Source organism: Rattus norvegicus, chromosome 12 (assembly GCF_036323735.1).
Source record: "Rattus norvegicus strain BN/NHsdMcwi chromosome 12, GRCr8, whole genome shotgun sequence".
NCBI classification, from domain to species: domain Eukaryota; kingdom Metazoa; phylum Chordata; class Mammalia; order Rodentia; family Muridae; genus Rattus; species Rattus norvegicus.
This window is the reverse complement of record NC_086030.1, coordinates 9,580,379-9,607,141: the sequence shown is the minus strand read 5'-3', so window position 1 is coordinate 9,607,141 and position 26,763 is coordinate 9,580,379. Positions and strand designations below refer to the sequence as shown.

Here is a 26,763-nt window from a genome sequence, read left to right as displayed (position 1 = left end):
CGGGCCATTTAAAAACCGTGCTCAACTTCATCCCAAACAGATGTTCGCTTTTGCCACCAGAGCACAGTGTTATCCTAAAATACTATTCTCTCAAGGTTTGGGCTTTTACTTATGAACAGGATAGGACTTCTGGCCCTCCCGACTGAAAAAGGAAGTTTCAGATATATGACTGCCATAGTCCTTTAAGAAAAACGTAGCAACTCAGGTGGCACTGGTGTATAATCCCAGCACTTGGGAGGTAGAAGCAAGTGGATCTCTGTGAGTCTGAGGCCAACCTGGTCTACGTGGGGAGTTCCAGGCCAGCCAGGGCTACGTGGTGAGACCCTCATCTAAAGAAAGAGGTGGATAAAGGAAAACAGAAAACAGCATCCTTAGGACTAAAGCGGTCCCCACCCCTGAAAACAGGAAGATCCAACTGTCACCTGTCAAGTCTGCCCTTGGGCCACAGTGCATTCACACGTGACACCACTTCATGGCTGTGCTTTGTTTTTGAAGGTTTAGCAACGTGATCCGAGCCCACACTCGCCTAGAGTCAAGATACAGCAACAGCTCCGGAGGGTCTTATGATGAGGATAAAAGTGAGTACCGGAGGCTGAGGGGTTCCAGCTGCACAGAACTCTTTACTATTAAAGCATAAAGAGCCTGACCCATCCTGTGCGTCTGTGATCTCGGTGCTTTCCACGGTGGTGCTAAGCTGGCAAACGCCTAGCAGGAAGTTAGTCTTTGAAAAATATTGGGGGCTGGAGAGATGGCTCAACGGGGAAGAGCTCTGTCTGCTCTAATAGAGGACCTAGGTTCGGCTCCCAGCACCCACATGGGGCCTCATAGCTGCCTGCAGCTAAGTCTGGCTCCAGCAGCGCCAAGGAATCTGAGATTATATATATATATATATATATATATATATATATATATATATATATATATATACATATATATACATATATATATATATATATGAATGATTGTTGAGTTTGGAACTGCCCTAGGAGTGATATGTTTCCAGCTTTGTGCATCTAGAGTCCAAGGGTGGATTATGACCTCCTATTGAAACTCCCCATGACATAGTCTCAGAAACCCTTGCTAATCTGGGAGATGGCTTCCTATGGGAATTTCATTAAGCCACGGGCAGTTGGGTAAACCAGGAATGTTAATGCACTTGTAGCTTTTCCCGGGTGCCCAGATAGCTTCTGTATGTGCAGTCAGTATAAATGTAAGTTGTCTAGGAGTTAAGGAAACCTGAGAAACAAAGGACACTCCACCAACCCAAGTCTGTGTTGTGGAACTTTCTTAAAGAATTGATTTTTTAAAAAGTATACATACAGAATAAATAGGAAAAATGCCAGCAGTAGCTTTAAATAGAATTGTTGCATAAAGTGAAAATAAAACTAAATACATCTGATATAAATTTTTAAAAAAGAATCGATATATTTCTGATTGTTTACATTATAGGTGCTTTGCCCACACGTGTGCCTACGTACCGCCTGTGTGTAGTACCCGTGGAGGCCCAGAGGGTGTCATTCTCCCTAGGACTGGGGTTGCAGATGGCTGTGAACTGCCCTGTGGGTGCTGGGAATGGAAGCTGGATCCTCTGGAAAAGCAGTGGAGGGTTCAGTCCGCAGCCTCACATAGTGGCTGATAACCCTCGGTGACTCCACTTCCTGGTGGGTCGATGACGACCACTTCCGGCCTCCTCAGGCAACTGTACACATGTGGTGCGAAGACGTACATTCAGGCAGCCATGCAACACGCAGCCAAATAAAGATATAAATTATTATATAAATTTAATTCGGTCTTGAAGAGGTTAGATAGTATAGGGACAACTGCCCCTCAACGTGGTGGAGCGACCCCACTTGTCTGTCGGGAGATGCACAGACAGAAGATGCCGTACGCCAGCCTGCCAATTGCTCGGAGGTGTGTCCCTGTGTCCGGGGTGCAGGGTGGAATGCTGCCCCGCCTTGCAGGATGGGCTTGGCTGATCTTAACTCCAATGAGCCAGTCCCAGGGCCATGTTCTTACGGCTCACCTAACCCGTGGTGGCTTCTCCTTCCCCCTGAAAAGCTCTCAGGGAGAACTTTCCCTCGGGATGGAGACCCTCTAACTCCAAAGACCAGACCGAGACACCACAGGATGCAATCAGCAAGAGGATTTGGTTTATTGTCGGGATACACAGGCACAGGCACCTGCGGGCGCTTCAGTCACTCGGGGGACTGGCGCGCCCCACGGAACCAAGGATGGGCTTTTATAGGATTTTGGGGAGCAGAAGCAAGCATACAGAAGCAGATGCATGGTTACAGGGATATAATTGGTGGATTCTAATATGGCAAGGGTTTAGCCCGGGGGCAAGTTTCCTAGCTACCTTCCAGAAACATAACGGCTGACTCGGCCCCCCAAGGGTTCAGCCCGGGGGCAAGTTTCTTAGCTACCTTCCTGAAACATAACGGCTGACTCGGCCCCCCAAGAGTTTAGCCCGGGGGCAAGTTTCTTAGCTACCTTCTTGGAACCAGGGTGTGGGACCTCTCCCGGGGCTTTTCTCATTGTCAGGTGCTCAACAGCAGTCCTCCTGTTGCCAGGCCTTCAACCAAACACATCTTGTTTGGCAGCCGCTGTGTACTCAGTGTTCTAACCTTTCTCTGAACCAGTCATCTTAAATATAGCCTTGCAAAATGGCGTTACTGCTGCTAAGCTGGGGTCTTTCACCCCTCCTGGTCTCTCTCTGACCCCCAAGCACAGGAATCCTAAACCTCACCAATGTCTCTTCTGCCCAGGGATTGGCTGTTGGTGTCTTTATTTACCAACCAGAAGTAACTTGGCACCAAGGTATACGTGCGGACTCTCTCGTCTCTGGGATGGCCAGGTCTTGGGGGCCCGTACTTAGCGTTACAATAAACAGCAAAAGAACGAACCCCAACACCCTTACATCATTTCTTTTGATTTCTCAAAACAGCCATAAATAAATCAATAAATCGTGACATTCTATTCTCTACTATGCTCTTGTAACAGAGCACTGGGTGAAGTTAAAAGAGAGACTAGAACATTCCAGTCAAGGGGACAGTAGAAATGAAACTCCTGAGGCTAGACCAAGTCTCATCTGACCATGTACAGAACAGGAAGGAATTCATTGTAACCGGGATGGAGCGAACAGTTGGGGCACGGGAGGCAGTTAGCCATAAGAGGAGCTCAGTAGCCTTGTAAGGACTCCTAAGGTCATCTTGTGGGCCGCGGGATTCCTTAAGGGAACCTCTGGACACTGGACAAGGAAAGACACGTGGCCAGTGTTTCCAAAGATGGCTCTCTGTAGAACATGGGGTGTGTGCATAGTGGGAGCAAGATGGCAGTAAGGAACCATGATGAGAGAAGAGAGTGGACCAGACACGGAATACAGTGACCATGGTAACAGAGTGGACTAGACACAGAGAACAGTGACCATGGTAACAGTGGACCAGATACAGAGAACAGTCACCATGGTAACAGAGTAGACCAGACACAGAGAATAGTCACCATGGTAACAGAGGAAACTGGTCTAGACACCATGGTAACAGGGGAGAGTGGACCAGATGCAGAGAACAGGACAGAGCTCCGATAGGTGGTTGGATGGATGCAAGGGTGTGTGTTTAAAGGCAGATCTCCCCAAATGTGTTGAAATTTCAATTTCATCAGTATAAAATAGGGAGGCTGGTAGTTAGTAAACATGATTAGACTCTTTAGGTAGAAGGTACACAGGACAGTGCCTGTCATGGTATCTGCCTGTGCCACATGGGGCAGTGCCTGTCATGGTACCTGTCTGTGTCATACAGGACGGTACCTGTCATGGTACCTGTCTGTGTTACACAAGATGGTGCCTGTCATGGTACCTGTTTATGCCACACAGGACGGTGCCTGTCATGGTACCTGTCTATGTCACATAGGACAATGCCTGTCATGGTACCTGTCTGTGTCATACAGGATGGTGCCTGTCATAGACCTGTCTGTATTACACGGGACAGTGCCTGTCATGGTACCTGTCTGTGTCATACAGGATGGTGCCTGTCATGGTACCTGTCTGTGTCATATAGGATGGTGCCTATCATGGTACCTGTTTGTGCTACACAGGACAGTGCCTGTCATGGTACCTGTCTGTGCCACATAGGACGGTGCCTGTCATGGTACCTGTCTGTGTCACACAGGACAGTGCCTGTCATGGTACCTGTCTGTGTCATATAGGATGGTGCCTGTCATGGTACCTGTCTGTGCCACACAGGACAGCGCCTCACACAGTACCTATCTGTGTCGGTCCCTTGTGTTGTTGCAGGATGACCCTCAGGCTCTTGTTCTGTGCTAACTAGAAATACAAACTGCATTTCTCTGCAGTGGGGATCATGATTGGACATTTTAAAGTGTATTTTTTCCTTTGCTGTATAATGAAGCACTACATATCATCAAGTAACCATTCATCAAGTGATTACATAATCAACTAATTCTAACTCACTTGATGGTACGATTCCTGCCTACTGAGCTGTTGTATTTTGGCCAGCACACATTTGCAAGATTCTTCCTAAAAAACGCCAACTACAGTAAACAGGAGTCCCTTTCCCCAGAAAATAAAGCAGCCGTGTCCTTCTCACCCTCCAGATGATCCCATCTCTCCCTACACGGGCTGGTTGTTAAGTATTACGGAGGCCAAGCAGCCACAGCCTTTACCCATGCCGTGCACTGGAGGATGCTGGGCACCCTTGGTCGACTACCTCCCAGAGACCATCACTCCGCGGGGCCCGCTGCACAGGTGAGCCGGATACGCGGAGGGAGAAGGGAGCTTTGCTTTGGCCGGACTTCTCTACCCGTGAGATGGGAACTGTCGCCTGGTCTCACTAAAGGAGCTTCTTAAATCCATGTGACCTGGCTGACCAGCTCCTAGAATGTCAGCAGTTTAGTGAAATCTTGGCCTGTCACCCTCTGAAGTTTTCCTCTGTATAGTTGTGAGACTAATTCAGTGCCGCTTGTTAGACAGCATGTAACTCAAAGGAATGGGCTCACCCTCGATTTCTCTCTCTTCTTCAGTTCTTGTTGCTAGAATGTTCACTGTTCTGTGGTAAGACTTATGGAAGCTTCTTGTAGCAGGGCTCTGTGTTGTCTCTGGGGAGCTGGAGAGATGGTTCCTCAGTTAAGAGCCCTGCTGCTCTTTAAAGGACCTGGGGACCACGGCCAGCACCCACCTGACAGTTGACATGTCCCATGGGTGCCCGGTGCCCTCTTCTGGCCTCCGTGGGTACTGCATGCATGTGGTATACATTTAGGCACTCACACACAGAGTAAAAACAAATTAATCTTTTAAAGATTCTCTCTCCTTTGTATAAATATTTCTATCATTTTTTCAGAGATCCTTAGCAGCATTGAATTGTGACTTGACCTGTTGGTGTGTTTTCATCTCCTGTAGACGTTTATGTTCCTTTCCCTATTCTGTTGGTCAGGTGTAACATTGCTGTGATTTTTATGACCGAGATGGTGGTGGATCACAGTGTGAGAGAAGACTGGGCTCTTCACCTCCCACTGTTACTTCATGCTGTCTTCTTAGGTAAGACCGGATCTAAGGGGGATTCTAACCTACAGGATGACAAACATGCAGGGGCCCGGGCAGCGCTGGTGAACATCTTTAATCCCAGCACTCAGGAAGAAGAAGCAGGCAGAGCTCTGTGAGTTCGAGGCCAGCCTGGTCTACAGAGCTCCAGGACAGCCAAGGCTACACAGAAGAGACCCTGTCACATAGACATGTGCTTTGTTGAGTATCGGTTACACTGGGTGCTGAAATGAGTTCTTTCCTTTCTCTATTCATTTCTATAATATGCAATGTTCCAGGTGATCAGTCATCGTGTAAAACTGGCATTTCTGTAATCTAAACGTATTAATGATGTCTGTTTAAAGCTTCCTGACATACTGTGGCCTTATTTAGGGGTCTTTGTCTGTGGAAACTGACAGAAATCCCCGAAGCCTTCTCAAAGCAGAGAGAGAAACAACAGGGAGTGTGGCAGGCTCAGCAGCTACCTTGAGATGTCCAAGTGTCAGGCACGAAGTGGAGGGGAACCATCTAGAACATCAGTTAGGTGAGAGAGCCTGGTGTGGTGGCACACATCTGTGATCCCAGCACTCAGCGGCTGATGGAAGATCTCAAACTCAAAACCAGCCTGCACTTCCAAGCAAGACAGAGCTCACAAAGACATGTTTTTATTAAACAGACAAGCAACAACAACAAAGCCACTTTAGTAGCAGATCCAGGCATCAGGGAAAAAGAACGGGATGGGCAGAGAGGTCGAGCAAAGGCCACCTGTCAACGTTTTATGCAAACACTTTGTTTAAGTTACAAAGTATCTTATTTTTCCTTAAAGTCCAATTTCTTTGTTTGCAACCCAAAGACTAACAAAGACAACTGACACTCTTCAAACGAGTCTCTCCCAGCGTCCTGCAGTCCCCCTATCCACAGACTCACGATGAGCCTTAGCCACTGCTTACATTAAGAGATGGTGCCCTCTGTTCCAGGTTTGGACCATTATCGGCCGGAAGTCTTCGAGCACAGCAAAAAGCTGCTCCTTCACCTCCTCATCGCACTCTCTTGTAATAGCAACTTCCACGCCATTGCCTCCGTACTCCTGCAGACCCGTGAGATGGGGGAAGTGAAGACGCTGACCATGCAGCCAGCCTACCAGCCAGAGTATCTCTACACGGGTAAGAGGAGACTTGACCGTCTCCTCAGTGGGGAGATGAGCGCAGGAAGCAGACATTCACACTCACTTCCCTGATGCTCGCCGACTTTCTGCACGATAAAATGGCACCATTTCATGATACCTGCCTCTGAAATGCCTTTGCATGGTTGAGTAGCTTAAAGTACATTTTTTCATAACTCCTTTGTCTGCTGCCCCGAGTGAGTGTGGTCCCATTGATGTATTGATACGGAAGGAAAAGGTTGTGAATGAGGTGACTGTGCCCCCCCCCTCGCCCGTGCAGGACAGAGCAAGCATGCAGTGTCTCTCTTGTGCCTTCTTACCCTGAAGGGGGTTTGCTTTTTTTTTTTAAATTGGTTATTTTATTTATTTACATTTCAAATGTTATGCCCCTTCCCAGTTTCCTCAGGGTTTTTGCTTTATCGAGTCTATGTTTTACTGAAATGTGATAGAACACAAATTTTAAAAAATAGAGAAAAGGGAGGTGGCTGCATGTATACATTTTTAAACTATAGTATCACTAGTGATATTCAGTGTTAAGCAAATATACAATGAAAAGAATGGTATTCTCCTTAGGTCTTTGAATACCATATGATATAGCTCATTAAAATATGGTAATATAGGGTTAGGATATAGATCAGTGATAAAATATACACTTAGCATGCATGAGGCCCTGGTCTAATTCTAAACACCAAATATATATATTTGTGTGTATGTGTATATATGTGTGTGTGTGTGTGTGTGTGTGTGTATGTGTGTGTTTATGTGTGCGTGTATATATATGTATGTGTATATATATGTGTATGTGTATATATGTGCGTGTATATATATCTCTGTGTATATGTATGCATGTGTATATATGTGTATGTATATATATGTGTGTATATGTGTGTATGTATATATGTGTGTGTGTATATATGTGTGTGTATATATGTGTATATATGTGTATGTGTATATGTATATATGTGTATGTATGTGTATATATGTGTATATATGTGTGTGTATATATATGTGTGTATATGTGTATTCGTATATATGTGTGTGTATATATGTGTGTGTATATGTGTATATATATATTTGTGTGTGTAGATATGTGTGTAGATATGTGTATGTATATATATGTGTGTGTATATGTGTATATATTTGTGTGTATGTGTGTGTATATGTGTGTGTATATGTATGTGTGTGTATATGTATGTGTGTGTATATGTATGTGTGTGTATATGTATGTGTATATGTGTGTGTATATGTATGTGTATATGTGTGTGTGTATATATGTGTATATATGTGTGTGTATATATGTATGAGTATATATGTATATATGCATGTATGTATATATACATTGTATGTTCACATGTGTACATACAGATTAGATACACAGTTAATCAAGCTCATAACCACATTTACTCAAAAACATTACATATAACTTACTAGCAGCCATTGGGTAGTGTTTGTTAAAGGAGCCATTTTAAATGTTTAAATTGCCCGATACTTGGGACTAATTTGCTGACAGTACAGTTGGTGACTGGCTTTTGGTAGTTCCGGTCAGTATATGCATAAAACATACATGGACCTCCCCTTTGCCATGACATCTAGCCAAACCCCAAGGAGAAATACAGCATCTCTCCCCACGATACCGGATGCACCCTGGTGTGCACAGCAGTGCATCTGAGGTCACAAGGGAAGAGGAATGGATGTACCAGGCAGTGGTGGAACACTTTAGTCCCGGTGCTTAGGAGGCAGAGGCAGGCGGATGGATCTACACAGAGAGCTAGTTCTAGGACAGTTAGGGCCACACAGAGAAACCGCGTCTTGAGAAACCAAAGGAGAAAAATGATCGATATTGCTCATAAGTACGTCACCTCGCAGCCACAGTCCAAGTCAAGCGCTCCTTAATGTCTCCTTACTCAGACTTACCTCCAGGCCTCTGCAAGCTTGCTGGCAGCCTAGCCCACTCCTCCTTTGCCTTCTCCTCCTACTAGGTGGCTTTGACTTCCTGAGAGAGGATCAGTCGTCGCCAGTGCCCGACTCCGGCCTGAGCTCAAGCTCCACTTCCTCCAGCATCAGTCTGGGGGGCAGCAGTGGGAACCTCCCACAGATGACCCAGGAGGTGGAAGATGTCGACGCGGCCGCTGAGTCGGACGAGAAGGCCAACAAGCTCATTGAGTTTCTGACCACCAGGTAACGGTGGGGAGGGGGAGTTCTGCTGCTCCCGGGCGGCTGCTGTTGAAAACCACACAGCTGGGAAATTGATCTTCCTGGGCGGAAGAAGGCCTATTTCCTCCTGATGGATACTGACCAGAGTGGAGGGCAGATGCTGCGAGAGGTGTGGCATCAGTGGGATGATGGGTCAGCAGGGAGATTTGGCTTATGATGCTGAGATGGTGCCGTGGACGGTAATGTCCTGCCGTGCGACTGGCTTCCATCAACCTCAGATGGTTCTGGAAGTTCTGAGAGTTAGCCAAGAACTTTACTCTGAAGATATTAGCCACAGTCAACCCGGACACCTGCTCGGAGATCGTGGCTTGCTTGCTCCGAGTCAGAAGCCAGAAGCAACAGGAAGCAAAATGGGGAAAGAATCCAGTGTAGTCAAACATCAGAATCGAGCGGAACTCAGATGGCCAGATATTTTCAGGTCTTCCAAGTCTCCGCCTTAATCAGGAAGGCTTCAGAACTGCAGGAGCCCTGGGAGCTTGTGCTGTGTAAAAGCCTGCATACGGGCGATGTGGAGTCATTCTGTCCTTTCCGGGGGCTTCTGTCTTACACGTTAGAGTCACATCTGTCAACAACACTCAGGGCTGCCACTTAGAGTCCGGAAATTGTATGTGTATGAGTGTTTTCCCTGCCTGTACTGTGTACAGTGCATGTAGAAGCCCGTGAAGCCAGCAGAGGGCGTCAGATCCCCTGGAACTGGAGTTAGAGATGGTTGTGAGCCGCCATGTAGCTCCCGTCTTCCTCTGGAAGAACAGTCAGTGCTTTTAACCACTGGGCCATCTCCAGCCCATCCTTACTGTTCAAACACAAGTTTGGATAACAGAAGCCATTTTCTGCTGTTCCGTGGACTCTCACACCTTGGTAATGGGACCCCGAACACCAACACAAACTTTTCTCACTGGCAAACTCAGATATTTTATGTCATTTCCCAAACATAATACATGCCCACAGTATGCCAAGCACCGTTCTTTTTTTATAGAAGATTTTTACATTCATTGATCGATTGATGATTGATCGATGGGGAAGGGGCCAGCCTCAGTGTGCAGGTGGAGGGCAACTACCCAGAATCAGTTCTCGTCTCCCACCGTGTAGGTCCCGGGAATCGAACTCGGATCCTCAGGATTGGCAGCACATGCCTTACTTGTCGAGCCCTCCTGCTGGCCCAACACAAGAGATCTTGATTGTTGTAAATGAGTTTAAAATAATGGTGGTAGGACTGGTGAGACGGCTCAACAGGTAAAGGCACCTGCCCAGAAAGAAGTCTCGCAACGGAGTTCAATCCCTGGGATCCCCACGAAGGTGGAAAGAAAAAACAGAGCCACAGAGTTGTGTGCTGGCCTCCACACAGGCATTGGGGCATGTGCACCCACGGATTCATGTCATCATTATGCGTGATAATTAATTCTAACTAGTTAAAAATCATCAAAAGCATTCTCCACAAACCAGTTATTTTTGAGTAAATATAGAAGTTTTGATATTCTTCTAATTACTAAAGCTACAATATACTGATAAATGTATATTTTAATAATATATTACATTAACATTATGATATATTAATATTAATGTGTTATGTGTTACAATATATTAAAATGAATAGAATCAGTAAATTATGTGATTTACACATACACACACACACACGCGCGCGCGCGCGCGCACACGGCTGGGGAGATGGCTCAGCGGTTAAAAGCACTGTTGCTCTCTCAAGTTCAATTCTCATCACCAAGATCAGGTGGCTTAAAACCGTCTATGAGTCCATCTCCAGGAGGACCTGATGCCCTCTTCTGGCCTCTGTGAGCACTGCACTTATGGTACATACCCACACACACCTGAACATAATGAAAAATAATAATATAAATTTAAATAGAGTACCCTTTTTCTTGTGAGTTAGAACCCCCCTGCGTGTCCCTTAACACAAAATGGCATCCATGTGTTTAACATCAGTATGTTTGGTTTTAGGGCATTCGGGCCACTTTGGTGCCACGAGGACATCACACCCAAAAACCAGAACTCCAAGAGCGCTGAGCAGCTTTCTAATTTCCTACGTCACGTTGTGTCTGTATTTAAGGATTCCAAGTCAGGTACCTTAAGCCGTCGGCCAGCATTCTTCTCTCGCGGGACTTACTCCATGATGGCAACACATCCAACATTTCCAAACTTCAGCTAGAATAAGAGTTATTCCTTCTTGTCCGTGTTCATGTGACAACCAAATATGTCAAAAGACCTCTGGCCCCACCAAAAAAAAATTACTATTTTCATTGTCATTATTCTACTCTTGTCGGTCTCCTAGAAAGAGAACTGCAGTCAATCAATTTAGTGACCCCAAACAATCCTGTCTCTGGTTGCATTTTCTTTCCCACCTGGTCAGGGGTTTTCTGACTCCTGAGATCTTGCTTTAGTGAGGACAGTCAGGTAATATTTACTGCCTTCCCCAATGTGTCTGCGTTTCCAGATCTGTGTATCGGCAGAACAGACACTTTGGCGCCAGGACTTGGATGCCTTTAGAATTAGTTAGATGCTTCCCTATCTTTCTCCTGCTTAAAAATGTATTTCTAACAATGCCTCTTTACAAAGAAAAGCCAGCCAGCCATGGTATCTTATCCTATAATCCAGCTGTCTGAGGCAAGAGGACCATTTCAGGTTCAAGGCCAACCTAGTACATAGTGAATTCGAGGCCGCCCTGAATTACGGTGTATGATATTCTTTCTCAACGAAAGCGAGGGAAGAAAAGGAGGAAACTATTCTATATATACTTACGTATAAAACACAGTCCAGGGGCCGAAGAAGCAGCTCCATAGGTAAAGTGCCCAGCAGAAATGCACCGTAACCCAGCACCCTGAGAACTGGTCAGGGAGACCTCCAGAGCTCCAGTCTCACTGAAATGGGCCAACTCCAGGTTCAGTGAGAGACACTGTCTCCAAAAGTAAGGAGAGAGAGCCATGGTGGAGAACACCTGGCATCAACATGTGGCCTCCGAGTGTGTTCTTGTGTACTGTGCACCCATGTGTCTATTAACATACAGACACATATGAAAGAAAAAGAACAACAGATAGATAGATAGATAGCCTGATAGATAGAAGGAGAGTGAAAAGAATATTGCATGTGTGCACATGGGTCGTGTTCCAGACATTGTGTTGCTGAGTTCTTGTAACATCCCTGAGAGAGACGGCCTGTTACTCACAAGTCAGAGAGAAGGATGTAGGTAGGGCTCTGTCTTCCCCAGAATCGCAAGCCTGGTGATTCAGAACCAGGACCATCCTGTCTCAAAGACACTGTCTCTTCCTACACTTCCCATGATTCATACAACATTTATTTTCATTTTGAAATGGCTCGATGTTCTGCTATTTCATTCGTCTGCCTGTTTATAGATTGTTTTCCTTCGTTTTAAAATTTTAACGCCTCTGGCTATTTTGCCTGCACGCGTGTATGTGCACCTATGCATGCAGTGCCTGTGGAGGCCAGAAGAGGGCGTCAGATCTCCTGGAACTGGAGTTAAAAATGGTTGCGAGCCTCCACACAAGTGCATGCTGGGAACTGAACCCAGGTCCTCTGGGAAGAGCAGCAAGTGCTCTAAATCAATGAGCCATCTTTCCAGGGCCTTATATTAGGCACTTTCACAGTGCCTAAGGCCTGGCACATCCTAGGCCAGCCCTCTATTACCGAGCGGGGTGGGGGAGTCGGGGAACTATGAGCAAGTTCTAACACCCTCGTATCCTCGTGACTTGGGTGCCGCAGTGTGAAGCGCCATGGCTTGCCCTTTGCTCTTCCTTCTGGCCACAGGTCTCCATCTGGAGCAGCACCTGAGCGAGGTTGCCCTGCAGACTGCCCTCGCAAGCTCTTCCAGGCACTACGCAGGCCGATCTTTCCAGATCTTCCGGGCCCTCAAACAACCCCTGTCGGCGCATGCCCTGTCTGACCTCCTGTCCAGATTGGTGGAGGTGATCGGAGAGCATGGTGATGAGATTCAGGTACGGAAGTGAGTGACCACTTAAGTGCCCCTCCATGACATAGCCCTCCCCTGGAGTCTATAGAATTTGCTTTAACCCTCAGAACCATAAGTAATTAGTTACACTAGTTAATCAACTAGCTAGTTAAATTAAAATATCTTAGAAATTAATCTTTCTTAGCCAGGCATGATGGTTTAATCCCAGTACTCGGGAGGCAGAGGCAGGCAGATCTCTGTTGTGTGTGTGTGTGTGTGTGTGTGTGTGTGTGTGTGTGTGTGTGTGTGTGTGAGAGAGAGAGAGAGAGAGAGAGAGAGAGAGAGAGTGTGTGTGTGTGTGTGTGTGTGTGTCTGGTGGCAGTAATGGTGGTTTTCTATGGTGGATGGCAAGGGGCTGGTTTGTATTAGATGGGGTTGTTTTGTGTCATTTGGCTCTTTCCACCCTCTGCTGAGGACTCAGTTACACAGCGCATCCAATCAGGGCCAGGATCCCCGCCATACATATTCCAAGCCCTGCCCTTCCCTGTCTGGCTGATCCCTAAGTTGTTCTGGGGACAGGATGGGAGAGAGTCACGCTGGAGACCCTATAGGTGGAGCTCAGAGCCTTGAGGGGTGAGTAGATTAGAGCCAAGGGCACTGAGTGGCTATGAGGCTAAGGCCAGCCCTCGGCACACTCTGTCGCTCTCCCTTCAGTCCATCAGAAGTTCCAGTCAGTTTCATGGAGGCACAGTTCTCCTGACACCTCACCTTGCTTCATAAGGGCACACTGTCCCTCTGTATTTCAGTGGCCTGCCCTTCCCCTCAGCAGGGGGCAACTCACCTCACACCTACACACACACACACACACACACACACACACACACACACACTCACCATGCCCTGTTGTAGTTTTAATCCCCTCGAGACTGTCCAACATGGGGAAGTAAATCCTTGTAGTTCTTGCCTTCCTCCTGTGCTGTGTAATTCCCCAAGTGAGATTTATAACCTGATCTTAGACTTCATAAATGAATACCACCATGATTGTCCGGTTTTCAGAAATCCCATCCCGGTAGGAAAAGAGTGTGCCTTGTGTAAGCTCATCCTTGGGAAGGTCCCCAAAGGCTGTCTCTGTGTGCTGTACAGGGATACGTGATGGAAGCACTCTTGACCTTGGAAGCCGCAGTGGACAACTTGTCGGATTGCTTGAAGAACAGTGACCTCTTCACAGTGTTATCTCGGTGAGAGTCGGATGGCTGGGGTGTGGTGGGGATGAAGGTTTTGAAATCTACTTAGGGCCTAGAGAGGGTGCTTGATGTTTTCTCTCATTAAGAACAAATGTTTAGATGTATGTGTGTGAGTGTGCACTGCCCGAGTGACTGGGAGTTACAGGTTGGTTGGTATGAGCCATGAAGAAGGTGCTGGGAATCGAACCCAGGTCCTCTGCAAGAGCAGTAAGCACTCTTAACCTCTGAGCCACCTGTCTAACCCTTTGTTTTTTTCTTAAGTTTAAGCGAGTAAAGGAGTTAATACACACACACACACACACACACACACACACACACACACACTCATACACTCACGCACATTGTATTGTAAAATACTCATGCATTTTAAAACATGCTCATAACACGCTGTTCTGAGCATCTGATGCACACTTCTAGGACACACGTAATACACACTCATACATGCAAGCAAAAGTGTCACACAATACACATAAAAACAAAAATAATTTTAAAAAGAATTATTCCCCTCTGGGCTAGCCTGAAACTCACTGTGTAGAGCAGGCTGACTCAGAGATCTCCACGCCTCAGCCTCCTGGGAGGGGCGTAGGGTTGGATGGTAAAGGCGTGTGCAGTATAATATTCCTGGTTATTTCTCTGTGTAGCACTGGCTGTCCTGGAACTCACTCTGTAGACCAGGCTGGCTGCGAACTCAGAGGTCTGCCTGCCCCCACCTCCCCAGTGCTGGGATTAAAGGCATGCGCCACCACTGCCTGGCCATTATTTTAACGTTTTGAGAGAGAGAGAGAGAGAGAGAGAGAGAGAGAGAGAGAGAGAGAGAATATGAATGAGAGAGAGAGAGAGAGAGATCGAGCATGCGAGCAGGTGCCCTTGGAAGCATCAGATCTCCTGGAGCTTGAGTTATAAATAGGTATGAGCTCTCCAACATGATTTGAGGAACCAAACTCAGGTCTAATCCGAAAGCACAGTGTACGCTATTCTTTCCTTTTTTTTTCCCGGAGCTGGGGATTGAACCCAGGGCCTTGCGCTTGCTAGGCAAGCGCTCTACCACTGAGCTAAATCCCCAACCCCCAGTGTACACTATTCTTAAGTAACACATAATGATGGTCCTATTTATTATAGCAGCAAAAGGAACTAAAGCTGAGTGAACGTGGGGGGAGAGCGTCTGAACTGCGTCTGTAGAGCAGCTGGGATAGACGTTGCCTTAAGTAAACACGCACTTTAGGAGATGGTTATTCACCTACTCTCGTTCACTAACTCCCTCCAAATGATTTGGGATTCCATGCCTCCCTCGGCAGTTGAACCTGTTCTTGAAACCAAGTTGGTCGACTGACCCTGCAGCCTTTTGGACCTTACTCTAAGATTTATTTTATTATTCCCATTATGTATATAGTGTGCATGGGAGCTCTGATGCCCAAAGAGGCTAGAGAAATTACATCCCCTGGAGCTGGAGTTACAGATGGTTGTGAGCTGCCGTCCAGATGCTGGGAACTGAACCCAGGTTCTCTGTCAGAGCAGCCAGTGCTCTCAATGGCTGGGCTGTCTCTCCCACCCCATGAACATTACTGTATTTATGTCTCTGTGTATTCCTGACTGTCCTGGAACCCACTCAGTAAACCAGGCTGGCCTCAAACTCAGAAATTCTTCTGCCTCTGCTTCCCAAGTGCTGGTATTAAAGGTGTGCACCACCACCATCCAGCTATCACCACCACCATCCAGCTATCACCACCACCACCACCACCACCATCCAGCTATCACCACCACCACTATCCAGCTATCACCACCACCACCACCATCCAGCTATCACCACCACCACCACCACCATCATGGTTTTCAAGACAGAACTTCTCTGTGTATCCCTGGCTGTCGTAGATCAGGCTGGCCTTGAATTTATATAGATCCTCCTGCCTCTGCCCCCTGAATGCTAGGACTAAAGGCGTGCACCGCCACTGCCAGCCAGCATCTTTGATAATCTTTAAGTTGAGTAAATTTTATTGAGACCCTGCCTCCGACTGGGTGGGGGTGCGGGGGAGAAAATCAAATTTTCTAAGTGTAAAAGCATTTCCTTTGCCGCGTGTACTTACCTTTCTCCTTCCTGAGGACATCGTATCTTGAGTTAATCGTATCTTGAGTTAAGAGGAGATGAGTTTTGCACTTACTAGTCTGTCTCATTTGATAATTGTTCCCATCCAAATTCAAATAGAATGCAGATGAAAGCGCTGCTGGGGCTTTCGACCTTCTATGATTGAAAGCGTGTATGGGGTGTCTGTGTTTGGAGGCTGTTCTTGCCAAGATTTATTTTTCATAGCCTTAACTTTAAAGACATCCAAGCAGACTGTGGATGTCCCCCATCCAAGTGCTAACCAGGTCTGGCCCTGCTTAGCTTCCAGGTAAGGGTGATACGGGCACCGATGCACGTGGTGCTCTCTAAGGATTTCCCCCATAGCTGCTTCTCAGGACACAAAAGCGCCAGCTCTTTGGTGGTATCCACTGGCATTCTGCTGACCTCACCTCTGTTTGTACCTAGTTCTTCCTCACCAGATCTAAGCTCTAGCAGTAAACTGACAGCAAGCAGGAAAAGTACCGGACAGCTGAACGTCAGCCCCGGGACTCCCAGCGGCAGCACCGCGACCGCAGAGCGCAGCCGGCACCAAAGAAGCTTCTCCGTGCCCAAGAAGTTTGGTGTCGTTGACCGATCCTCGGACCCGCCTCGAAGCGCTACCCTGGATAGGATTCAGGCTTGCACTCAGCAAGGCCTTTCCTCAAAAACCAGAAGCAGCTCCTCCCTGAAGGAGAGCCTCACAGACCCTTCCCACGTAAACCATCCCACCAACCTGCTGGCCACCATCTTCTGGGTCACGGTGGCCCTGATGGAGTCTGACTTTGAGTTTGAATACCTGATGGCCTTGAGGCTCCTGAACCGACTGCTGGCACAGATGCCACTGGAGAAAGCCGAGAACCGAGAGAAGCTCGAGAAACTCCAGGCGCAGCTCAAGTGGGCAGACTTCCCGGGGCTGCAGCAGCTGCTGCTGAAGGGCTTCACCTCTCTCACCACCACGGACCTGACCCTGCAGCTTTTCAGCTTGCTGACACCAGTGTCCAGAGTGCCCATGGTGGACTCGTCCCAAGCTATCGGTAAGGCCGGTGTCGGGCCTGCCTGTAGCCCTGACGCATGCAGCTTCAGGGAGACAAGATGATACCACGTGTCTGTATCTACGGTGTTAATACTAGCGATGGGGAAAACAGGAACAGCAGTTTATTTGTGTGTGTGTGTCTGTGTGTGTGTGCGTGCGTGTGTGCTCGCTTGTGTGTACATGTGTGTGTGTGCACACGTGCTTGCTTGTGTGTGTGTGTGTGTGTGTGTGTGTGTGTGTGTGTGTGTGTGTGTATGAATGAATGAATCACCTGGCTTATCTATAGAAAGAACCTTCAAGGTTTTGTGTGTGTGTGTGTGCTCACTTGTGTATACATGTGTGGGTACACACAAGCTTGCTTGTGTGTGCATGTGTGTGTCTGTGTGTGTCTGTGTGTGCTCACTTGTGTGTGTGTCTGTGTGAGTGTGTGTGTGCTTGCTTGTGTGTGCATGTGTGTGTATGTGTGCATGAGTGTGTGTGCACGTGTGCTCGCTTGTGTGTGTGTGTGTGCTCCCTTGTGTGTGCATGCATGTGTATGTGCATGTGTGCTTGCTTGTGTGTGCGTGTGTGTGTGTGTGTGTGTGAATGATTTCTGGGTTAAATTGCAAACATTGTCAACTTTGTCCCTTGCTCTTGTACATTTCTTTCCTAATTCCCAACTCGTGTTCTTCTCTTCCCTTCTCCGTCCTCTTGAAAGAATGGTTAGTTCTCTATTGTTCTGAATTTAGCAAAATCAACAACACAAGCTTTCAATATCATGGCAAGTAGCTAAGAATGCATTTCATTAATTAGGTTTTAGCAGCCACGCTGAGCAATTATCTTCAGGGTCTTTCCAGTTGTAGGACTACGGCTTAAGTATGTTTTGTTGTTCTGATCTCGGTCAGCTGTTCCCGACCTCGATGTAGACTGAGCTGGGTCTCAGAGGTCTGCTTGCCTCCCTCCTGAACGCTGGCACTAAAGGTGTGAGCCACCAGACCGGCTTGAAATTGCGTTGGCTTCTTTGCTTGGTTTTGCTTTGTTTTTGAGACAGGGTCTCTACATAATTCTGGTTGTCCTGGAACTCACTCTGTAGACCAGGCTGGCCTTGAACTCACGGCGATCTGCCTGCCCCTGCCTCCCAAGCGCTAGAATTAAAGGCGTGTGCTACCGCATCCAGCTTATATTTTTATTTTTACAAAATCCTGAACTAATGCTTCAGCTCCGTTCGCTGTACGTCAATAAAATCTGTCCAGTTCTCCTTGTTCACAAACAATCACTCCTTGCGATTTTCTGTTGAAATCACAATTGTACTCCAGCGTCCATGGAGGTGATGTCATTTTGGTATGCTTTTATCAGGTCGTATTGACCCTCCCCTGCTAAACTGTCCGGGGGCTGATGGCGTAGCTCAGTTGACAGAGCTTGCATAGCTTACACAAAGCCTTAGATTCAATCCCCAGTGCCACATACGACCAAGTACATACCTATAAACCAGCTCTCCAGAAGTGCAAGCAGGCAGGTCAGAAGTTCCAGGTCACCCTTGCTCAGTGAACAGTCACTTTGGCCTAGGTGAAACCCTGCCTCAAACAACTCTGACAACTGTGAGGCCAATTTTACATCACCTTGGAACCAAATAAGATGTGTGTATTCCTTCCCCGTGTTACCACTCACACCACAGTGCTCAGCGACTGCCGCTGTGTTTTCTCTCACCCAGGATTTCCGCTGAATGTCCTGTGTCTCCTGCCTCAGCTGATCCAGCATTTTGAAAATCCCAATCAGTTCTGTAAGGGCATCGCCGAAAGGATTGCTCAGGTATGCGGTCTCCGTGCCAGTTGGAAATGGCTGGCTTGAAGAAGGCTATGGTTGTCTCAAAACTCGATACTGCTCATAACAGACACCTCTGGGTGGCTGTTACGAATTGGCTTTAAAAACTTTTTTTCATTATTAAGAAAAGCAAGTGGGGGGCTGGGGATTTAGCTCAGCGGTAGAGAGCTTGCCTATCGAGTGCAAGGCCCTGGGTTCGGTCCCCAGCTCCGGAAAAAAACAAACAAACAAACAAAAAAAAGGTTTAAAAAAAAAAAGAAAAGCAAGTGGGGGGGATTGCTCAGTGGTTAGAGCACTGACTGCTCTTCCAGAGGTCCTGAGCTCAAATCCCAGCACCCACATGGTGGCTCACAACCATCTGTAATGGGATCTGATGTCCTCTTCTGGTGTGTCTGAGGACAGCAAAGTGTACTCATATACATAAAATAAATAAATATAAATATAAAAAGGAAAAGAAAAGCTGGGAGTCAGGTGGTGGAGGTACGGTACACACCTTTGATCATAGTACTCAGGAGACAGAGGCAGGAGTTTGGGGCTAGCCTGGTCTACAGATCGAGTTCAAGGACAGGAATTCCAGGGCTAGAGAGAGAGGAGGGGGGAGGGAGAGAGGGAGAGAGAGAATGGAAGGGGGAGAGAGAATGAGGAAGGGAGGAAGGGAAGAGAGAGACAGAGAAAGAGATAAATGGGGGCCGTTGAGATGGGCCAGCATGTGAAGATACTCGCCGACCTGAATCAAGAGGACAGACTTCCTGGGGTTGTCCTCTGACCCTCACATGTGTTCCCCCGGCACTCACTTGCTTGTGCACACACACACGCATACGATAACTATGTAAAGTTAACGAGAGCGAAGCGAGTGGACAGATTTTTGAGGGGAAAGCGTACTAGCCAGTGGCTCAATTTAGCACCTCCAAGGCCACCGGGAAGCACGTGGGCCTTTTCCAGACTGTCTGTGGCGACTTAGAATATTGCTAATGTTCCTCCCTGTCCATTGGAGCATTCTGAATTGCTCTAACGCTTCTCTTCGAAGGTTTGCTTGGAAGAAAAGAATCCTAAACTTTCAAATCTGGCCCACGTCATGACCCTTTACAAAACACACAGCTACACAAGGGACTGCGCCACGTGGGTCAACGTCGTCTGCCGCTACCTTCACGAAGCCTATGCTGACATCACCCTGAACATGGTCACCTACCTGGCAGAGGTAATCGGTGATGCCAAACAAAGTGTCGGTTTAGCATCCATGGTTCGCTCGTTTATACAGCTTTGGCCGTGAGCGTCTGCCATGTATTGGTAGACCAAAGTCTACAGATGCTAATGCGTTGGTTTTAAATCTGCCCAATAAACCAGTGAGTGGGGTGTTCTGGGAAGAAACTGAGGCTGGACTCAGTTCACTGATGAGCTGTGAGTTCGAAATAACTGACCCTAGATCCAGAGGCCTTCCTCCACAGCTCACCCCTCCCCACTTGCTAGACCCTACTACTCACCCCCACCAACACGGCCCAGGTAAACCTGATCCCCCTTGGTGTGACAGTGTGCACCCGTAATCCCAGCAGGTGAGGGGTCGGAGGTGGGGAGTGGCAGCCATTACTGAGGGCTTAGTACGTCGCTAGGTATGTTAGTGACTGGTTGTTCCAAACTAATTAACGAATTGTAATCTAGAAAGAAAATCTTTACCACCGCCTCTCGTCTGTACAACTAGAAACATGCCACGCATGTGAGTTTCTAGCATATTCCTTGCAGGTTCTTACTCTGACTCCTGTGCCGTGGATGTGAGATGTCCGTAGCATTTCACAGGGTGGGCAGTAGCATGCATAGCTCCTCTGGGCCCATGTGTTTGGTGCACAGGTCATGACGTCTCTGAGCTAATCACTGGGAACAGCGAACTTCCTTAGGCCTTTTCAATGTTTCTTTTTTATTCCCTGGGGTATGCTTGGGTTAGGATCTCCCCACCACAAACAAAAAAAAAAAAAAGAGAGAGGGTCCTAATTCTCCTTGATGTCATTATCTAGTTCTAGGTAACTTGAAGCATCATTCCTTCAAGGGCTATATAAACCCAGAAGGTACTGCTCCTCTGACAATTACCACTGATCCTATAGTGTTTCGGCTTACAATACAGATTAGCAGAGAACAGGCCATACCAGACAGTCAACAGCCAAGCTTTCATTGGCCAATTCAATGCTTACTCAAGGGACCAGCATTTTATTTTATTTTTTTAAAGAGTATTTATTTATCTATTTATATAAATACACTGTCACTCTCTTCAGACACACCAGAAGAGGGCATCAGATCCCATTACAGATGGTTGTGAGCCACCATGTGTTTGCTGGGAATTGAACTCAAGACCTGTGGAAGAACAGTCAGTGCTCTTAACCTCTGAGCCATCTCTCCAGCCCCGGGACCAGCATTTTAAACACCCCTCCCACACAGCACTCTTGCTTCTGATAATCCCCTGGTCATGACTTTCCCTGCAAGCAAACACACCCTTCCCTCGGCACCCAGACCGTGTGAGGAGAACCAACACAAACACCCTGATCCCAAAGCAGGGGACAGACAGCGCCAGTGCTAAGGGGTAATGAGTAAAATGGCCACACAGGAGATTTTGTCTAGAACATTTACCATAAACATTTTAAAAGTACAAATTAGATGTGGTGTGTACATACAGTGGAATAATATTCCGTCTTCAAAAGGAAAAACTTCTGAAGCCAGAGAGATGGCTCAGTGGTTAGAGCGCTGACTGCTCCTGCACAGGGCCTGGGTTCAGTTCCCAGGGTCCACATGACAGCTCACAGCCCTCTGTAACTCCAGTTCCAGGGGATCTGACGCCCTCTTCTGAGCTCACATGCAACAGACATTTAATGTACCTATATACATTCACATAATGCAAAACATTTATATATAGAAAATAGGTCTGGAAAAATATTTATTAGATGCATAATTCGTTCTGTTCAGCCCTTAGCCCAAAACTGTCAGGGGAGCATGCTGGATGAACTCCCTGGCTTCCTGCCACATGGAGTTTATTGACTTCCTTTCAGTTTCTTCACTTTGTTCAGGTCCTGTCCCTGCATGCATGTAGCCTTGTGATGCTGTGCTCAGGTGTCCTCTGACCTGCTCTGCCTACCTGGTATTTACTTTGTGTGCAGGAGGCCTTGAATGTGAACGTGGCACTCCACTTAAACTTCCCTGCCCCGTGGCCTATGTTTGTGATTTGTTCGTTTCGAATGGCCCTGTGGCCACATTGTCGTTGTACTCGTGGCAATGTATCAAATGGTCGTTCACTTTTTAACCAAGATTTATTATTTAATTTTAATTATGGGGTAGGGGGAGGGAGGAAGTTGAGGACTGTACCTGCAGAGGTCAGAGCAGGGCATCAGATCCCTGGGCCTGGAGTTGCAGGCAGTTGTGGGCCATCTAACATGGGTTCTAGCCGTCAAACCCTGGACCTCTGCAAGAACAGGGTGTGTGCTTAACCAATGGGCTATCTCTCCAGTCCAATCACGGCTTCGTATTAAAAATAGTTTCGTGAAATAGTATTGTATGATCTCACTTCCTAAAGTAGAAGTGCCCCATCAAAGGACGTGGATGTGTGGGTACTCTTAGTTCTATACATTTGGGGGACTGGTCTTTGCAAAGGCCTTCCCAATCTACAGTACTGCAGATGACGTGAACACGTTTTTGTTTCCCCGTTCTGCCATTCTGTTTGTTCTTTTGCATGATGTTCTGTTTACACTTTCACAGTTTTCTTCGTGTATTTTCTTGTTTTGTTTTTTTTACATCTCCTCTCCAGTCAACAGTCATTTCCCACACAATAGATTAGTATGGCTCTCTGCTTCCTCCTGTGTGTGAACTGCTCGGTTATCTCTTGTGGGATTTCAGCATCTGTCTGAATGGTTTTCGTCAGTTCTTCGCAGTAAATCCGAACAGCAATCCTTTTTAAAATAAAGCTTTTATTTAAAAGTGCCCTTATTTTTTTTATGTTAAAGGTACTTTCTCATGTAGTACCCGCACAGGCCACGAGAGGGCGTCGGGCGCTTTGGATTAGAACTGATTAGAATTGCCTCGAGGATACAAGGAACTGAACCCAGATCCTCTGAAAGAGTCACCAGTGCTTTTAACTGCTGAGCCCTTGACACTGTCTATCTTTTGACTTCATAGGCACCTGCACACATGCAGTGCACATAAATTCTTGTAGACACACACATACACATAAATACATAGCTTTTTTAAAGGTTTTATGGAGGCTGCAGAGTGTTTAGGAGTTAAGAGCACTGGCTGCTCTTCCAGAGGCTCAGGGCTTGATTCTTAGCACCTATATAGCACTTCATGCCCTGACTCCAGTCCAAAGAGATCAGACGCCCTCTTCTGGCCTCCACAGGTACTGCAAGCATGTGGTATATGGACTTAAACACAAGCCAGACCCCCATACATAAAAATAAGTAACATCCTTCTTTTGTATGGGTTTTTTAGCCACATAGCCAAGGCTATCCCAAAATCTAGTTTGGGATAGGTTACTGGAAGTATGATTCCAATGTCCAAAGCTGTAGACTTGGGGTGGGTGTGGTGGCACTCACCACTGTGTCAGTTCACACACGTATCCCCAGCAGTGAATGAGTAGAGAGTTTGGGGGTAGCCTGGACTACATAGTATAGTGGGACCAATTTAAACTCATTCCTGACAAGCTTACAAATAAGTAAGACTCACACTATGGTTATTTTATTTGGCCTTGACAATTACTGGGGGTCACCCCTAATCTACTCTTCTAACTGCTGGCCTGGCTGCCTACCCAGCAGTGTACCCCAGGTACCTGCTGTTTCTTCGGGCCGTGTGCCCACAGTCCATCTCCCCTCATGGCAGCTTCCTCTTCCTTCTCATCTCTCTGTCTCCCACTCTGTCTGTCTCTGCTTCTCTGTCTCACTGTCTCTCTCTCTGTCTCTCTGTCTCTGTCTCACTCTCTCTGTCTGTCTCTGTCTCTCTCTCCCCCACCCTTCCACCCCCAACCAGTTAACTTAAAACCCACTGGTGCCAGGGAAATGTTAGTGATCCCCAAAATCACAGACAGGAGCCGATCTGATGCAACTCACAGAAGGGTCTTTATTCTGTTCGAGCTAGCTCGTACCTCCCACCCACCCACCTAACACACCTCTGTCATGCAGGATGGTTTTGGTGGTGGTGAAGCCCAGGATGTCTATCAGGGCAAGGTTTTAGGATAAGCAGCAAGCAGGAAGTACGTGTACAAGCATCTAATTGGAAGGCTGCTGTGACCTTTACCATAATTGGCTGGTGCTGGGAGTCGCATCATAAACTTAATTTCTGCACCCTTCTGTAGTGGTGATCGTTAGGCAAGGGGTGGACTTGTAACCCTGAGGTGCAGGTTTGTTGGGGGAATGACCTGGAGACACTGGTCTTGTGGAGGGTGTAACCTGGAAATGCTGGTCTTGTTAGGGATTGGCCTAGAGACTGGAACTAGGCTCAGGTTTTGTTGGGGGCAACTTGGAGGCTAATGTTAGGTAATAGCCTCTCAGTTTACCTGAAATCAAACTTAGGTCAGGTTCTCTAAAACAGAGTTTGAATGTAAAAGATTTGGCATCTCACCATCTACCTCTAATCCCTCCAGTGATTAGCTGTAGCCAGCTTCATTTAACCAATAGTTTTAAATCAAGGAACAAGGTTTGCACAATGGCCTGCAATCCTGAGGATTCACCTAGACCTTCGGGTACAGAATTTAGCAGTACAATACATAGCAACAGACCAAACCTCAACAGCAAAGGGAAACAGTATCTCAAACCAAAAAACCAAAACAAACAAGCAAAAAATGTAGACATTTTGAATTTTCTTGTTCTCCACTGCTAAATTATCCAATTGACATCTTTAACGATATATGAAATACTTCTTTATTCCATTAACCGATTCTGAATGTTTCTAACCTTTGCCAAGTTGATGAGCAGCAAATTGTATCTTTAAATTTGTAATCTTGGCAGTGTCCCATGGTTTTCCCTTTGAGGTTTATTTTCTGGTATTTTTCCCTACTATTTGAATTTTATGTTTATAATAATCAGACCTCCATGAATTGCCTTCATTTTCATTCATTCAATAACTAGGATTTGGAGTGGTCACGTGCGCCTTTAATCCCAGCACTTGGAAGGCAGAGGCAGGAGGATCTCTGTGAGTTAGAGGCCAGCCAGTACTTCAGAGCTTTCAAACAACAAGACAAGACAAGACAAAGATAGCCAGGGGTTTTATTTACTCTCCTAAGCACATTGCAATGCCAGGGGTATGGGAAAACCTGGGTACTTCTCCTGGGCAGATGCTAGAGCTGACTGGCTGCACTTTGCCTCCTGCAGTTGTTGGAGAAAGGCCTTCCCAGCATGCAACAGCCACTCCTCCAGGTCATCTACTGTCTGCTGAGCTACATGGACCTCTCTGTAGTTCCTGGCAAGCAGTTTAACATGGAAGTCCTGAAGACCATTGAGAAATACGTACAGGTGAGCATTGGGTAGATCGCTCATTAGTCGAGGCTCTCCATGGGAGACCGAAGAGGCCTGCTTGCCTCTTCCCCTTGGGTGTACAACCATCTGGAGTGAGCAAACCCACCCCCACCCCATTATTCCTGCATATCCTTGAGATACTCTGCCTCATTCCTCCATGTCTGTGACACATCACCGACAGTCAAGCATGCTAGCTGGCCACACCCCGAGTGGCACTTTTAGAAGAAAGACAGAAAAAGATCTTCTGCTTTGAGGGCGGAGCGCTCTCTCTCGTGTGTGTGCGTGTGTGTGTGTGTGTGTGTGTGTGTGTGTGTGTGTGTGCACATGGGCTGAGTATTCCAAGCACATACCTTGCTGAGAAGGTGGGGAACGTCCCGAGTTAGTGTCTTATTTCAAAGACTGACCATTGAGAAAGACGACGTGGGCGTGCCCAGTTCCGGGCTGGATTGCTACTTTGGAATTTAGAAACTTAAGGCTGAAAGCACTCCAAAAACAAACCAAAGAGTCAGAGAAATAAAGAAAGAAGAATGACAAAGTGTGGGTAAATGGTAAGAGAGTAACAGTTCGTTGGGCTAGCCTCTGCTTCTGTATGTATTTTAGTATTTCTATAACAAGCAGCCCTTAAAATATTAATAAAAATGGCCAGGGCACACCTTTAATCACAGCAGTTGGGAGGAAGAGACAGGCGGATCTCTCTGAATTCAAGGCTGGCCTGGTCTATAGAGTAAGTTCCAGGACAGCCAGGGTAAAAAGAAAATCAAGCCCCCTCCTCCAAATATATATATATACACAAAAAGCCCAGACACGGTGCCGTACACCTTCATTTCCAATGCACAGGAAGCAGAGACACATGGATCTCTGAATTACAGCTTAATCTGCACAATGAGCTCCAAGCCAATCCAGACCCTGTGGCAATAAACTAATTGATTAAAATTTATACACACACACACACACACACACACACACACACACACACACACACACCAACCAGGGTCTGGGCCACAATGTCAGCCAATAGACCGGGAGGTGTCCTTTGGACCTGACTCAGAGGCTTGGCTCTTCTTTCCCTTGGCCAGCCTCCACCCAGCAGATCACGGGGTCAGCAAATACCCAGAGACCGCCCGCCTCTTTAAAGCCCTCCCTGAGACTACATCAGAAAACAAATGAATGTCTAGAACCTGGAAGCTATGTGCGACCACACAGATGGAAGGGAGGCCATATTCCACGTCCCTGGGGTCAGTGTATCCCACACGCAACGGTGAGGCGTCTTTCTCTGGCCTGTGGCTT

At 47.0% G+C, this 26,763-nt stretch overlaps 1 protein-coding gene across 4 annotated transcripts in view; it reads left to right on the top strand.

Annotated features, from left to right (window-relative positions):
- The window catches only part of Fry (FRY microtubule binding protein), a 243,032-nt gene that overhangs the window by 166,250 nt on the left and 50,019 nt on the right, over positions 1-26,763 (top strand). For all 4 annotated transcript variants that reach the window (NM_001170398.2, XM_039089331.2, XM_063271250.1 and 1 more), the window contains exons 36-47: positions 496-578; positions 4,609-4,759; positions 5,445-5,548; positions 6,508-6,693; positions 8,672-8,870; positions 10,860-10,981; positions 12,681-12,868; positions 13,966-14,060; positions 16,591-17,198; positions 18,888-18,985; positions 20,025-20,195; positions 25,333-25,473. In NM_001170398.2, coding sequence (NP_001163869.2) covers positions 496-578; positions 4,609-4,759; positions 5,445-5,548; positions 6,508-6,693; positions 8,672-8,870; positions 10,860-10,981; positions 12,681-12,868; positions 13,966-14,060; positions 16,591-17,198; positions 18,888-18,985; positions 20,025-20,195; positions 25,333-25,473 — 2,146 coding nt within the window. The remainder of the gene's footprint in view (positions 1-495; positions 579-4,608; positions 4,760-5,444; positions 5,549-6,507; positions 6,694-8,671; positions 8,871-10,859; positions 10,982-12,680; positions 12,869-13,965; positions 14,061-16,590; positions 17,199-18,887; positions 18,986-20,024; positions 20,196-25,332; positions 25,474-26,763) is intronic.